Raw genomic sequence first — 15,493 nt, forward strand, 5'->3', positions numbered from 1 at the left:
CAACTCTCCACAACAACTCAATATACAGAGTATAAACCCTACAGTATATCTAGTAAAATGACAGGGTGTGATTATGTAATAAACCAAGTATCCGCTGGTCAATTAGTCCCTGAAAGAGTATTTCTGATCATCAAAGGGACACAATAGGCAGAAAGTGTCCGTTTTGTAATGCATTAAATAGATAATGCCTTAAAAATATATAAAAAAGCAAAATAAAACAATAACAAAGATATAATACTCATCTTTAAACTTGTTAAAATCAGTATTGCTTCTTTCTATACTACTGTGGTATATTTGTATTATTCCTAAACATGTGTGTTAAAAACAGATTATAAATATTGTATATTTATGATTTAACATCAATCACATTATTACATATTGGACATAAAATATTTTTATTTTTAATTATAAAGTGAAAACAAACCGTAAACTTGATCGATAGCTTCCTCTGCTGAAGGTTCTCTGTTTTTCTGGAACAGTATTTTCCCTTATGGCAGGTTCTGTATTGTCAATAATTAAAACAATATTTAAAATTAAACCAAAAGAACTGAATAAAACCTATTACTGTATATTAATACCTCAGGCATGGGATTTGGAATATGTGCAAAATATTAATTTTAAACTAATGAACAGGGCAGAGCAGCAAGCTGTGCAGAGCAAGGCCGTTGGCGTGACTTCACACAAATAGACTCGCACGTGAAGCGTGCAGCATCTGACCTTGCCCCTGTATCGGGGAGCTCCAGAAAAGGTAAGTATGACCAGGGCCGGACCATCCATTGGCAGCAGTGCAGCCACGGCTCCAGACACTGCATCCACTACACATGCTGCAAGCACTACACAGAGACACTGCATACACTACACACACTACACACATACACTGCATCCACTACACATGCTGCAAGCACTACACACAGACACTGTATACACTACACACACTACAAGCACTACACACATCCACTGCATCCACTACACACACTACATGCCCTACACACAGACACTGCATCCACTACACACACTGCTCACACTCTGTGCTCTACACAGATGCACTGCATACACTACATGCACTACACACAGACACTGCATTCACTACACACACTGCATGCACTACACACAGACACTGCATCCACTATATACACTACATGCACTAAACACAGACACTGCACCCACTAAACACACTACAAGCACTACACACATACACTGCATACACTACATGCACTACACAGAGACACTGCATTCACTACGTGCACTACACACAGACAATGCATACACTACACACACTACATGCCCTACACACAGACACTGCACCCACTATACACACTACAATCACTACACACAGACATTTCATCAACTACACACACTGCAGTGCACACACTACATGCACCCACTACACAGATGTGCTCTACACAGAGACACTGCATACACTACATGCACTACACACAGACACTGCATCCACTACACGCACTGCATGCAATACACACAGACACTGCATCCACTATACATACTACATGTACTACACACAGACACTGCATCCACGACACACACTACATGCACTACACACAGACACTGCATCCACTATATACACTACATGCACTACACACAGACACTGCACCCACTAAACACACTACAAGCACTACACACAGACACTGCATACACTACATGCACTACACAGAGACACTGCATTCACTACGTGCACTACACACAGACACTGCATACACTACACACACTACATGCCCTACACACAGACACTGCATCCACTATACATACTACATGCACTACACACAGACATTGCATCCACTACACATACTGCACACACTACGTGCACTAGACAGAGACACTGCATACACTAAGTGCACTACACACAGACACTGCATCCACTACATGTACTACACAGAGACACTACATGCACTACACACAGACACTGCATCCACTACACACACTGCATCCACTACACACAGACATTGCATCCACTACACACACTGCAGTGCACACACTACATGCACCACTACACACACTGCTCACACTCTGTGCTCTACACAGATACACTGCATACACTACATGCACTACACACAGACACTGCATTCACTACACACACTGCATGCACTACACACAGACACTGCATCCACTATATACACTACATGCACTAAACACAGACACTGCACCCACTAAACACACTACAAGCACTACACACATACACTGCATACACTACATGCACTACACAGAGACACTGCATTCACTACGTGCACTACACACAGACAATGCATACACTACACACACTACATGCCCTACACACAGACACTGCACCCACTATACACACTACAATCACTACACACAGACATTTCATCAACTACACACACTGCAGTGCACACACTACATGCACCCACTACACAGATGTGCTCTACACAGAGACACTGCATACACTACATGCACTACACACAGACACTGCATCCACTACACGCACTGCATGCAATACACACAGACACTGCATCCACTATACATACTACATGTACTACACACAGACACTGCATCCACGACACACACTACATGCACTACACACAGACACTGCATCCACTATATACACTACATGCACTACACACAGACACTGCACCCACTAAACACACTACAAGCACTACACACAGACACTGCATACACTACATGCACTACACAGAGACACTGCATTCACTACGTGCACTACACACAGACACTGCATACACTACACACACTACATGCCCTACACACAGACACTGCATCCACTATACATACTACATGCACTACACACAGACATTGCATCCACTACACATACTGCACACACTACGTGCACTAGACAGAGACACTGCATACACTAAGTGCACTACACACAGACACTGCATCCACTACATGTACTACACAGAGACACTACATGCACTACACACAGACACTGCATCCACTACACACACTGCATCCACTACACACAGACATTGCATCCACTACACACACTGCAGTGCACACACTACATGCACTCACTACACAGATATGCTCTACACAGAGACACTGCATACACTACATGCACTACACACAGACACTGCATCCACTACACGCACTACATGCACTACACACAGACACTGCATCCACTACACACACTACAAGCACTACACACATACACTGCATCCACTACACACACTACAAACACTGCACACAGACACTTCATCCACTACACACACCACATGCACTACACACACTACACAGATACACTGCATACACTACATGCACTACACACAGACACTGCATACACTACACACACTGCACACACTACATGCACTACACACAGACACCGCATCCACTACACACTGCACACACTATGTTCACTACACATAGACACTGCATCCACTACACACTACAAGCACTACACACAGACACTGCATCCACTACATGCACTACAAACATACACTGCATCCACTACACACACTACAAAAACTACACACATACACTGCATCCACTACACACACTACATGCACTACACACAGACACAGCATCCACTACACACACTACACAGATACACTGCATACACTACATGCACTACACACATACACTGCATACACTACACACTGTACACAATATGTGCACTACACACAGACACCACATCCACTACACACTGCACACACTACGTGCACTACACACAGACACTGCATCCACTACATGCACTACACAGAGACACTGCATTCACTATGTGCACTACACACAGACACTGCATACACTACACACACTACATGCCCTACACACAGACACTGCATCCACTATACATACTACATGCACTACACACAGCCATTGCATCCACTACACATACTGCACACACTACGTGCACTAGACAGAGACACTGCATACACTACATGCACTACACAAAGACACTGCATCCACTACATGTACTACACAGAGACACTACATGCACTACACACAGACACTGCATCCACTACACACACTGCATCCACTACACACAGACATTGCATCCACTACACACACTGCAGTGCACACACTACATGCACTCACTACACAGATATGCTCTACACAGAGACACTGCATACACTACATGCACTACACACAGACACTGCATCCACTACACGCACTACATGCACTACACACAGACACTGCATCCACTACACATAGAAACATAGAATGTGACGGCAGATAAGAACCATTCGGCCCATCTAGTCTGCCCAGATTTCTAAATACTTTCATTAGTCCCTGGCCTTATCTTATAGTTAGGATAGCCTTATGCCTATCCCACGCATGCTTAAACTCCTTTACTGTGTTAACCTCTACCACTTCAGCTGGAAGGCTATTCCATGCATCCACTACCCTCTCAGTAAAGTAATACTTCCTGATATTATTTTTAAACCTTTGTCCCTCTAATTTAAGTCTATGTCCTCTTGTTGTGGTAGTTTTTCTTCTTTTAAATATAGTCTCCTCCTTTACTGTGTTGATTCCCTTTATGTATTTAAATGTTTCTATCATATCCCCCCTGTCTCGTCTTTCCTCCATGCTATACATGTTAAGATCCTTTAACCTTTCCTGGTAAGTTTTATCCTGCAATCCATGAACCAGTTTAGTAGCCCTTCTTTGAACTCTCTCTAAGGTATCAATATCCTTCTGAAGATAGGGTCTCCAGTACTGTGTACAGTACTCCAAGTGAGGTCTCACCAGTGTTCTGTACAATGGCATGAGCACTTCCCTCTTTCTACTGCTAATACCTCTCCCTATACAACCAAGCATTCTGCTAGCATTTCCTGCTGCTCTATTACATTGTCTGCCTACCTTTAAGTCATCAGAAATAATCACCCCTAAATCCCTTTCCTCAGATGTTGAGGTTAGGACTCTATCAAATATTCTGTACTCTGCCCTTGGGTTTTTACGTCCAAGATGCATTATCTTGCACTTATCCACATTAAATGTCAGCTGCCACAACTCTGACCATTTTTCTAGTCTACCTAAATCATTTTCCATTTGGCTTATCCCTCCTGGAACATCAACCCTGTTACATATCTTAGTATCATCCGCAAAAAGACACACCTTACCATCAAGACCTTCTGCAATATCACTAATAAAAATATTAAAGAGAATGGGTCCAAGTACAGATCCCTGAGGTACCCCACTGGTGACAAGCCCAAGCTTCGAATATACTCCATTGACTACAACCCTCTGTTGCCTGTCACTCAGCCACTGCCTTACCCATTCAACAATATTGGAATCCAAACTCAAAGATTGTAGTTTGTTGATAAGCCTTCTATGTGCAACAGTGTCAAAAGCCTTACTGAAATCGAGGTAAGCAATGTCTACTGCACCACCCTGATCTATAATTTTAGTTACCCAATCAAAAAAATCAATAAGATTAGTTTGGCATGATCTCCCTGAAGTAAACCCATGTTGTCTCTGATCTTGAAATCCATGTTTTTAGATGTTCAACAATCCTATCCTTTAACATGGTTTCCATTACTTTCCCCACTACTGAAGTAAGGCTTACTGGCCTATAGTTGCCCGACTCCTCCCTATTACCTTTCTTGTGAATGGGCACAACATTCGCTAACTTCCAATCTTCTGGGACTACTCCTGTTATCAATGATTGGTTAAATAAATCTGTTAATGGTTTTGCTAGTACACCACTAAGCTCTTTTAATAGCTTTGGGTGTATTCCATCAGGTCCCATTGACTTATTTGTCTTTACTTTTGACAGTTGAAATAGAACCTCTTCCTCTGTAAACTCACGTGTAATAAATGACTCATTTATCCTTTTTCTTAACTGAGGTCCCTTTCCTTCATTTTCATCTGTAAATACAGAACAAAAATATTCATTGAGGCAGTCAGCTAGACCTTTATCCTCTTCTACATACCTTCCTTCTTTTGTTTTTAATCTAACTAATCCTTGTTTTACTTTTCTTTTCTCATTTATGTATCTAAAAAAGGTTTTGTCCCCCTTTTTTACTGACTGTGCTATTTTCTCTTCTGTGTGTGATTTGGAAGCTCTTATAACTTGCTTAGCCTCTTTCTGCCTAATCTTATAGGTAATTCTATCTTCCTCACTCTGGGTTTTTTTATAATTACTAAATGCTAACTTTTTGTTTTTTACTATTTTGGCTACATCTGTGGAGTACCACAGTGGTTTCTTGAATTTTTTGCTTTTACTGACAAGCCTAATGCAATTTTCTGTTGCCTTCAGTAGTGCAACTTTTAAATAATCCCATTTCTTTTGGACTCCATTTAAATTGCTCCAGTCTGATAATGACTCCTTTACACATATTCTAATTTTGGAAAAGTCTGTTTTTCTAAAGTCTAAAACTTTTGTTTTTGTGTGGTGTGACTCAGTCACTGTTCTTATATTAAACCACACTGACTGATGATCACTGGATCCTAAACTTTCACCTACAGTAATATCTGATACCAAAACTCCATTTGTTAACACTAAATCTAGTATGGCCTCTTTACGAGTTGGCTCCTCAACGACTTGTTTTAGAGACAATCCCAGTAGGGAGTTTAGAATATGTGTGCTCCTGGCACAAGTAGCTATTTTTGTTTTCCAATTTATATCAGGAAGATTAAAGTCACCCATGATGATAACTTCCCCCTTCATTGTCATTTTAGCTATTTCTTCAACTAGTAGATTATCTAACTCTTCAATTTGTCCTGGGGGCCTATAAATCACACCTACACGAGTTACTGTGTGATTACCAAATTCTAACGTAACCCAAACTGACTCTATGTTCGCCTCACTAACCTTTATTAGGCTAGATTTTATGCTATTCTTTACATACAGGGCCACCCCTCCCCCTTTCTTGCCTTCCCTGTCTTTTCTATATAAAGAGTACCCTGGTATTGCTATGTCCCAGTCATTTTTCTCATTATACCATGTCTCAGTAACAGCGACTAAATCTACACTATCAGTTGCCATTATTGCCACAAGTTCATGGATCTTATTCCCTAAACTGCGAGCATTTGTAGACATGACTCTAAGCTTATCATTTTTTAACACACTTGCTACAGGCACCTTCTGTCCTTGTTTTGGGGGACAATTGGATTGATGTTTTATCACCCTTTTGCCCCCCCCTCCTAGTTTAAATACATCCTAGCAAAACCTCTGAACTGCTCACTGAGAACATTTGTTCCCTTTTGAGAAAGATGCAAACCATCTTTTTTGTACAGTTTATTTCCATTCCAAACAGAGCTACCATGAGCAATAAAGCCAAATCCTTGCTCCCGACACCATTCACCAAGCCACAAGTTAAAGTCCCTAATACGCATCCGCCTGTCATTCTGAGTGTTATGCACATAGAGAACTGTCTACAGATTAGACAACAACCAAACCTCCAAAAAGTGGAACGTGAAACAAATGCAAAGCAACTATTACACTGAACTAAGTCTGCCATTCCAATGAGGTGAATAATTTAAATCAAACAAACCTTAACTTTTTATTTATCCTCCTGAATACCTCGGATTACCTCCAGTTTATCTCCAGAATATCTCCAACCACACACACACTTAGAAGCAACACTTTGATGAAGCAACCAAGCTCTATTAGCCAAGCTAATGACAACTACCCTTATATACTCCTAAAATCACCTCCCACTAGGAATGTTTAACACCTGGGTAGGCCTCTGCTTATTAGCAAACAATAGCTAATTTAAATAGCAATCAATAGCAAGTAGCTACCTAATCCAATCAAATGCCTTATAATTACCAACAGGAAATCAAACCTTGTGCAGTCAGTAACCTTTTCCTACAGATGAATCTTACCTGTAACAGTAAAAAAGAACTCTTAGCACAACTCTTAGACAGTTGAAGCTTCTGTAAAACTCTCCAGAATATCTCCAACCACACACACACTTAGAAGCAACACTTTGATGAAGCAACCAAGCTCTATTAGCCAAGCTAATGACAACTACCCTTATATACTCCTAAAATCACCTCCCACTAGGAATGTTTAACACCTGGGTAGGCCTCTGCTTATTAGCAAACAATAGCTAATTTAAATAGCAATCAATAGCAAGTAGCTACCTAATCCAATCAAATGCCTTATAATTACCAACAGGAAATCAAACCTTGTGCAGTCAGTAACCTTTTCCTACAGATGAATCTTACCTGTAACAGTAAAAAAGAACTCTTAGCACAACTCTTAGACAGTTGAAGCTTCTGTAAAACTCTCCAGAATATCTCCAACCACACACACACTTAGAAGCAACACTTTGATGAAGCAACCAAGCTCTATTAGCCAAGCTAATGACAACTACCCTTATATACTCCTAAAATCACCTCCCACTAGGAATGTTTAACACCTGGGTAGGCCTCTGCTTATTAGCAAACAATAGCTAATTTAAATAGCAATCAATAGCAAGTAGCTACCTAATCCAATCAAATGCCTTATAATTACCAACAGGAAATCAAACCTTGTGCAGTCAGTAACCTTTTCCTACAGATGAATCTTACCTGTAACAGTAAAAAAGAACTCTTAGCACAACTCTTAGACAGTTGAAGCTTCTGTAAAACTCTCCAGAATATCTCCAACCACACACACACTTAGAAGCAACACTTTGATGAAGCAACCAAGCTCTATTAGCCAAGCTAATGACAACTACCCTTATATACTCCTAAAATCACCTCCCACTAGGAATGTTTAACACCTGGGTAGGCCTCTGCTTATTAGCAAACAATAGCTAATTTAAATAGCAATCAATAGCAAGTAGCTACCTAATCCAATCAAATGCCTTATAATTACCAACAGGAAATCAAACCTTGTGCAGTCAGTAACCTTTTCCTACAGATGAATCTTACCTGTAACAGTAAAAAAGAACTCTTAGCACAACTCTTAGACAGTTGAAGCTTCTGTAAAACTCTCCAGAATATCTCCAACCACACACACACTTAGAAGCAACACTTTGATGAAGCAACCAAGCTCTATTAGCCAAGCTAATGACAACTACCCTTATATACTCCTAAAATCACCTCCCACTAGGAATGTTTAACACCTGGGTAGGCCTCTGCTTATTAGCAAACAATAGCTAATTTAAATAGCAATCAATAGCAAGTAGCTACCTAATCCAATCAAATGCCTTATAATTACCAACAGGAAATCAAACCTTGTGCAGTCAGTAACCTTTTCCTACAGATGAATCTTACCTGTAACAGTAAAAAAGAACTCTTAGCACAACTCTTAGACAGTTGAAGCTTCTGTAAAACTCTCCAGAATATCTCCAACCACACACACACTTAGAAGCAACACTTTGATGAAGCAACCAAGCTCTATTAGCCAAGCTAATGACAACTACCCTTATATACTCCTAAAATCACCTCCCACTAGGAATGTTTAACACCTGGGTAGGCCTCTGCTTATTAGCAAACAATAGCTAATTTAAATAGCAATCAATAGCAAGTAGCTACCTAATCCAATCAAATGCCTTATAATTACCAACAGGAAATCAAACCTTGTGCAGTCAGTAACCTTTTCCTACAGATGAATCTTACCTGTAACAGTAAAAAAGAACTCTTAGCACAACTCTTAGACAGTTGAAGCTTCTGTAAAACTCTCCAGAATATCTCCAACCACACACACACTTAGAAGCAACACTTTGATGAAGCAACCAAGCTCTATTAGCCAAGCTAATGACAACTACCCTTATATACTCCTAAAATCACCTCCCACTAGGAATGTTTAACACCTGGGTAGGCCTCTGCTTATTAGCAAACAATAGCTAATTTAAATAGCAATCAATAGCAAGTAGCTACCTAATCCAATCAAATGCCTTATAATTACCAACAGGAAATCAAACCTTGTGCAGTCAGTAACCTTTTCCTACAGATGAATCTTACCTGTAACAGTAAAAAAGAACTCTTAGCACAACTCTTAGACAGTTGAAGCTTCTGTAAAACTCTCCAGAATATCTCCAACCACACACACACTTAGAAGCAACACTTAGATGAAGCAACCAAGCTCTACACACACTACAAGCACTACACACATACACTGCATCCACTACACACACTACAAACACTGCACACAGACACTTCATCCACTACACACACCACATGCACTACACACACTACACAGATACACTGCATACACTACATGCACTACACACAGACACTGCATACACTACACACACTGCACACACTACATGCACTACACACATACACCGCATCCACTACACACTGCACACACTATGTTCACTACACATAGACACTGCATCCACTACACACTACAAGCACTACACACAGACACTGCATCCACTACATGCACTACAAACATACACTGCATCCACTACACACACTACAAAAACTACACACATACACTGCATCCACTACACACACTACATGCACTACACACAGACACAGCATCCACTACACACACTACACAGATACACTGCATACACTACATGCACTACACACAGACACTGCATACACTACACACTGTACACAATATGTGCACTACACACAGACACCACATCCACTACACACTGCACACACTACGTGCACTACACACAGACACTGCATACACTACATGCACTACACAGAGACACTGCATTCACTACGTGCACTACACACAGACACTGCATACACTACACACACTACATGCCCTACACACAGACACTGCATCCACTATACATACTACATGCACTACACACAGACATTGCATCCACTACACATACTGCACACACTACGTGCACTAGACAGAGACACTGCATACACTACATGCACTACACACAGACACTGCATCCACTACATGTACTACACAGAGACACTACATGCACTACACACAGACACTGCATCCACTACACACACTACAATCACTACACACAGACATTGCATCCACTACACACACTGCAGTGCACACACTACATGCACTCACTACACATATATGCTCTACACAGAGACACTGCATACACTACATGCACTACACACAGACACTGCATCCACTACACGCACTACATGCACTACACACAGACACTGCATCCACTACACACACTACAAGCACTACACACAGACACTGCATCCACTACACACACTACAAACACTGCACACAGACACTTCATCCACTACACACACCACATGCACTACACACACTACACAGATACACTGCATACACTACATGCACTACACACAGACACTGCATACACTACACACACTGCACACACTACATGCACTACACACAGACACCGCATCCACTACACACTGCACACACTATGTTCACTACACATAGGCACTGCATCCACTACACACTACAAGCACTACACACAGACACTGCATCCACTACATGCACTACAAACATACACTGCATCCACTACACACACTACAAAAACTACACACATACACTGCATCCACTACACACACTACATGCACTACACACAGACACAGCATCCACTACACACACTACACAGATACACTGCATACACTACATGCACTACACACAGACACTGCATACACTACACACTGTACACAATATGTGCACTACACACAGACACCACATCCACTACACACTGCACACACTACGTGCACTACACACAGACACTGCATCCACTACACACACTAGATGCACTGCACACAGACACTGCATCCACTATACGCACTGCACACACTACATGCACCCACTACACAGATACTGCACCCACTACCCAAACACCAACACTGCACCCACTACACAACATCCACTACACAGACATTGCATCCACACATACACTGCATCCACTACACACTGCATCCACTACACACACACTCTGTATCCACTATTCACATGCATACAATGCATTCACTATACACACTGCATACAACACACACACTACGTCTCCTGGATGTGCGCAAGGTTTGGGGGGGGGGTGGGTGAGGTGTGGGGATGGGGTGGAGGGGGGCAGCATTTCATCCTTCGACCCAAGAAGCACATTGTCTTTGGCCGCCCTGAGTATGACAGTACACTGTACAATGTTAAAGATGTGAAAATAAGAATAGCTGACTATTTTGCAATGTAATTTCTACAGTTTCTAATTTGTACAAAACACTATTTCTGGCAATTTCTAATTTATAAAAACACAGTATGTTATCTCACCTTTTGAATGGCTCAAAGTTGTAATTATTACTATTTTCTTGTCAAATTGTGGTATCCCTGAATGAAACTGATTTTTTTTTTTAAATAAAAATTGTCAAATAAATAAATATATTATGGACAAATGCAAAATAAAATAAATACATAATAAAAAGTCTAAATTGTTTGAGTCATTAGCACGTGTCTTTCTCTTGATAAATCATTATCTAAGCAAAATAGTATAAATTATTAATTTTAGGATATATTATGTTTATTACCTGTAGATTCATTTTGGCTTTGCAGAGTGACTAATGTATAATAGACACCCATTAATTTCAAAAGTTCATTATGTGTTCCTTTTTCCACTGCTCTTCCACCATCAAATCCCACAATTATATCTGCATTTCTGACTGTGGAAAGGCGATGAGCTATCGAAATCGTTGTTCTTCCAATGCGTACCTTAATAATATTGAGAAACCAATAAAAATAATATTAGCGTTCAGAGTTAAATGGAATCTTCAGCAAAAATATGTGTATTGATTGTGCTGTCAAAAGGTTAATGTGAAAAAAGCACTATTAAAGCATCACTGTCACCGTCTAAAGAATTTGCAGAATTCGCAAAGACCCCTGATGGTGACATTGCCGCAGGGGGTCCGATGGCTGGGGGGGCAAACAAATACCTGAACCTGTCCCTCATGGGCTTGGCCATCTTCCTCAGTTGGGTCCTCTTTAGCTCATGGTGAGAGTACAGCATTGAGGTCTATTGAGGACCTCACGAGAAGATGGGATCCTTCATAGACAGAGTCAGTTCTCTGCAGTCTACACTGGTGATGGCTGGGGGGATTGACACTTCTAGACTGTGGTATCTCCGCCCAGCGTCTAGAAAAATCAGGCGTAGGAAAAATACTGAGACAAACTAGTTCCTATTTTGTCTCAGTATATCTCTTGACTGGGTTGGCATTTCAGTCAAATCCCAACACAGTCAAAATGATTCTTTATGAATTACTCATTTTTCAAAGGGGAGGGGGGGGGGGGTGCCACTTTAATTGTCAGAAATTTCCCAGGAAATTAAAAATTTAAGGCCGAAGAGCCAAAACTGGACGCAGCTCAGTTGGTGAAGTTTTCAGTTATATGATTTTGATCTAATATTTGCAATTGCACTTGTGTATTTCAGCATTCTGTTGGTCTGTTGATGATGACTGGTGAAATAACATATTTATGACATATATGCCATATATATCATCAAACTCTCCTGTGTCTTGCACTGGGCTTGGCTGGTTATATTTCTTAGTTTGCAAATGTAACAACCCAATCACAACACAAAAAAGGAGGTAGGTCTTATAAAATAAGGACATACAGAAAACAGCACATTTCACGTCATCTTTTTTTGAACTTTGTTATGCTGCTTTGTTTTGTTTTGTTTAAAACATGACAAGAAGAAATTAATAGAGTATCACTGTGTGATGAAATACAAAATGAATACATAAATAAATTAAGTTAAAAAATAGTTCACATATCTATAACAGTTTGCTCAATAATACTTAAAGGACCACTATAGGCACCCAGACCACTTCAGCTTAATGAAGTGGTCTGGGTGCCAGGTCCATCTAGAATTAACCCTTTCTGCTGTAAACATAGCAGTTTCAGAGAAACAAATGGGTTAATCCAGCCTCTAGTGGCTGTCTCATTGACAGCCGCTAGAGGCGCTTCCGCGCTTCTCACTGTGATTTTCACAGTAAGAAGACGCCAGCCTCCATAGGAAAGCATTGATGATGCTTTCCTATGGACTGGCTGAATGCGCGCGCGGCTCGTGCCGATGACGGGGAAAGAAGGAGGAGAGTCCCCACCGCCGAGGGAGCCCGGCGGGGGAAAAAAGTTTAGATTTAACCCCTTCTATCCCCTAGAGCCCGGCGGGAGGGGGGCCCTGAGGGTGGGGGAGACCTAGAGACCCTATAGTGCCAGGAAAACAAGTATGTTTTCCTGGCACTATAGTGGTCCTTTAAAAGTGGACCTATCATTTTTGTTTGCTATTTTTCTTTTCATTTTCCTGTCCTTGTGCCCCCGTGTGTTAATGATTACACTACCCCATTGCCACTTTTCTTTATTTGTATTAGCTTTTTTTTCTTGTTACAGATCTTAATATCTGGTCACAGCCATTTTGTTCTACTCTACCCATCATGTCTGCTGTTTTCCCTTTAGTGAGATTCATTTTACTGATGGATTGTGGGTAAACTTGATTGGCAGGTTAAACAGGAACTTGCATTGTCACATTTTGTCAACTTGACTGATATACATAAGGAAAAGTAGTCTCTCCTTTTTCTTCTGTATTTTATAAAAACTAGAGTGCATAGGAAAAAAATAAAAAAGGAATTCAGTCACTTAAAGTCCTATCAACGCATGAAAACTTAGGAGAGACCTTATCACTAAAATGTTATTTTCTAAAAAGTATACATATTCTTCTGCAGGCCATGGTTTAGTTCACAACATTCTCTATTTAATAGTGGTTGCTGTAAGAATGTAGATACATTTTGTTTTTAAACACATAAGAATGTGTAAGGTATCAATAGACTAAATGTACCAATCTTGACACTGTTGACGTTCTTTGCTGGCAGTTAAGTAGCACCGGAAACAAGATAAAACCACAAGATATTCTAAGTAAGATTAGTTCTGGGTGTGTTCTTGTAAGGAAATGATTGCATAAAGTGATAACAGATTGCAAAGATAACAGTAACAGTTTGCTACTGAGTTCGGCTATATAAATTGAGTAACACACTAAACGTTCAGCTGGAAAAGAAATATTATTGTGGCATCACATTACTTTTACATGAAGACTGAGTTCATAATGAATTACTATTGATATAATTCTTATTATGCAGTGCTCAATAAGCCTACTACATAATCGAAAACATCAATGTTATGGCTAAGTGTTCTATTGTTGATTTACCTACATTATACTTTGCGGCTTCCACAGTCTACTTTATATATTGAATCATGTTAAAGGAACATTGTAGTGTTAGGAATACAAACGAGCAATCTTAATGCTATAATGTTATCTTCAATAGTTAGATGTAGGGCTGGACAAAATAAATTAAATTAACCCTAATTGTAATTAACCCTTCTTCCAGCATTTAAACTCGAGAGTCACCACTTCCCAGCTTCTTGCCCAATCCAATGCACCTCATAGAGGAGCATGGGGGTTGAAATGCACATGTTCATCCAATCACATGCTTCTCATGGGGAAGCATTGAATCCAATGATTCCTTTGACCGGCATTTGATGGTGTGTGATATCCTCATAATCAATGTTACATGACAGTCAAATTTGGTCATTGCACAGGAAGCTCCACTGGTGGCTGTCAGGAACACATTCAATAACGGTGTGTTTAACCCTACAAGGTAAACATTGTCATTTCTACAAAACAGCAGTATTTTACTTTGCTGTATTAAGACTACATGCCACCTCACC

The 15,493-nt window shown here is 40.5% G+C and overlaps 1 protein-coding gene across 1 annotated transcript in view; it reads right to left on the reverse strand.

Annotated features, from left to right (window-relative positions):
* The window catches only part of LOC134571451 (bile salt export pump-like), an 86,637-nt gene that overhangs the window by 34,320 nt on the left and 36,824 nt on the right, over positions 1–15,493 (reverse strand). The window contains exons 16-17 of the mRNA XM_063429704.1: positions 12,307–12,487; positions 425–500 (exon numbers count right to left, since the gene is read on the reverse strand). Of these exons, the coding sequence (XP_063285774.1) occupies positions 425–500; positions 12,307–12,487 (257 nt within the window). The remainder of the gene's footprint in view (positions 1–424; positions 501–12,306; positions 12,488–15,493) is intronic.

Source organism: Pelobates fuscus, chromosome 8 (genome assembly GCF_036172605.1).
Source record: "Pelobates fuscus isolate aPelFus1 chromosome 8, aPelFus1.pri, whole genome shotgun sequence".
NCBI lineage: Eukaryota > Metazoa > Chordata > Amphibia > Anura > Pelobatidae > Pelobates > Pelobates fuscus.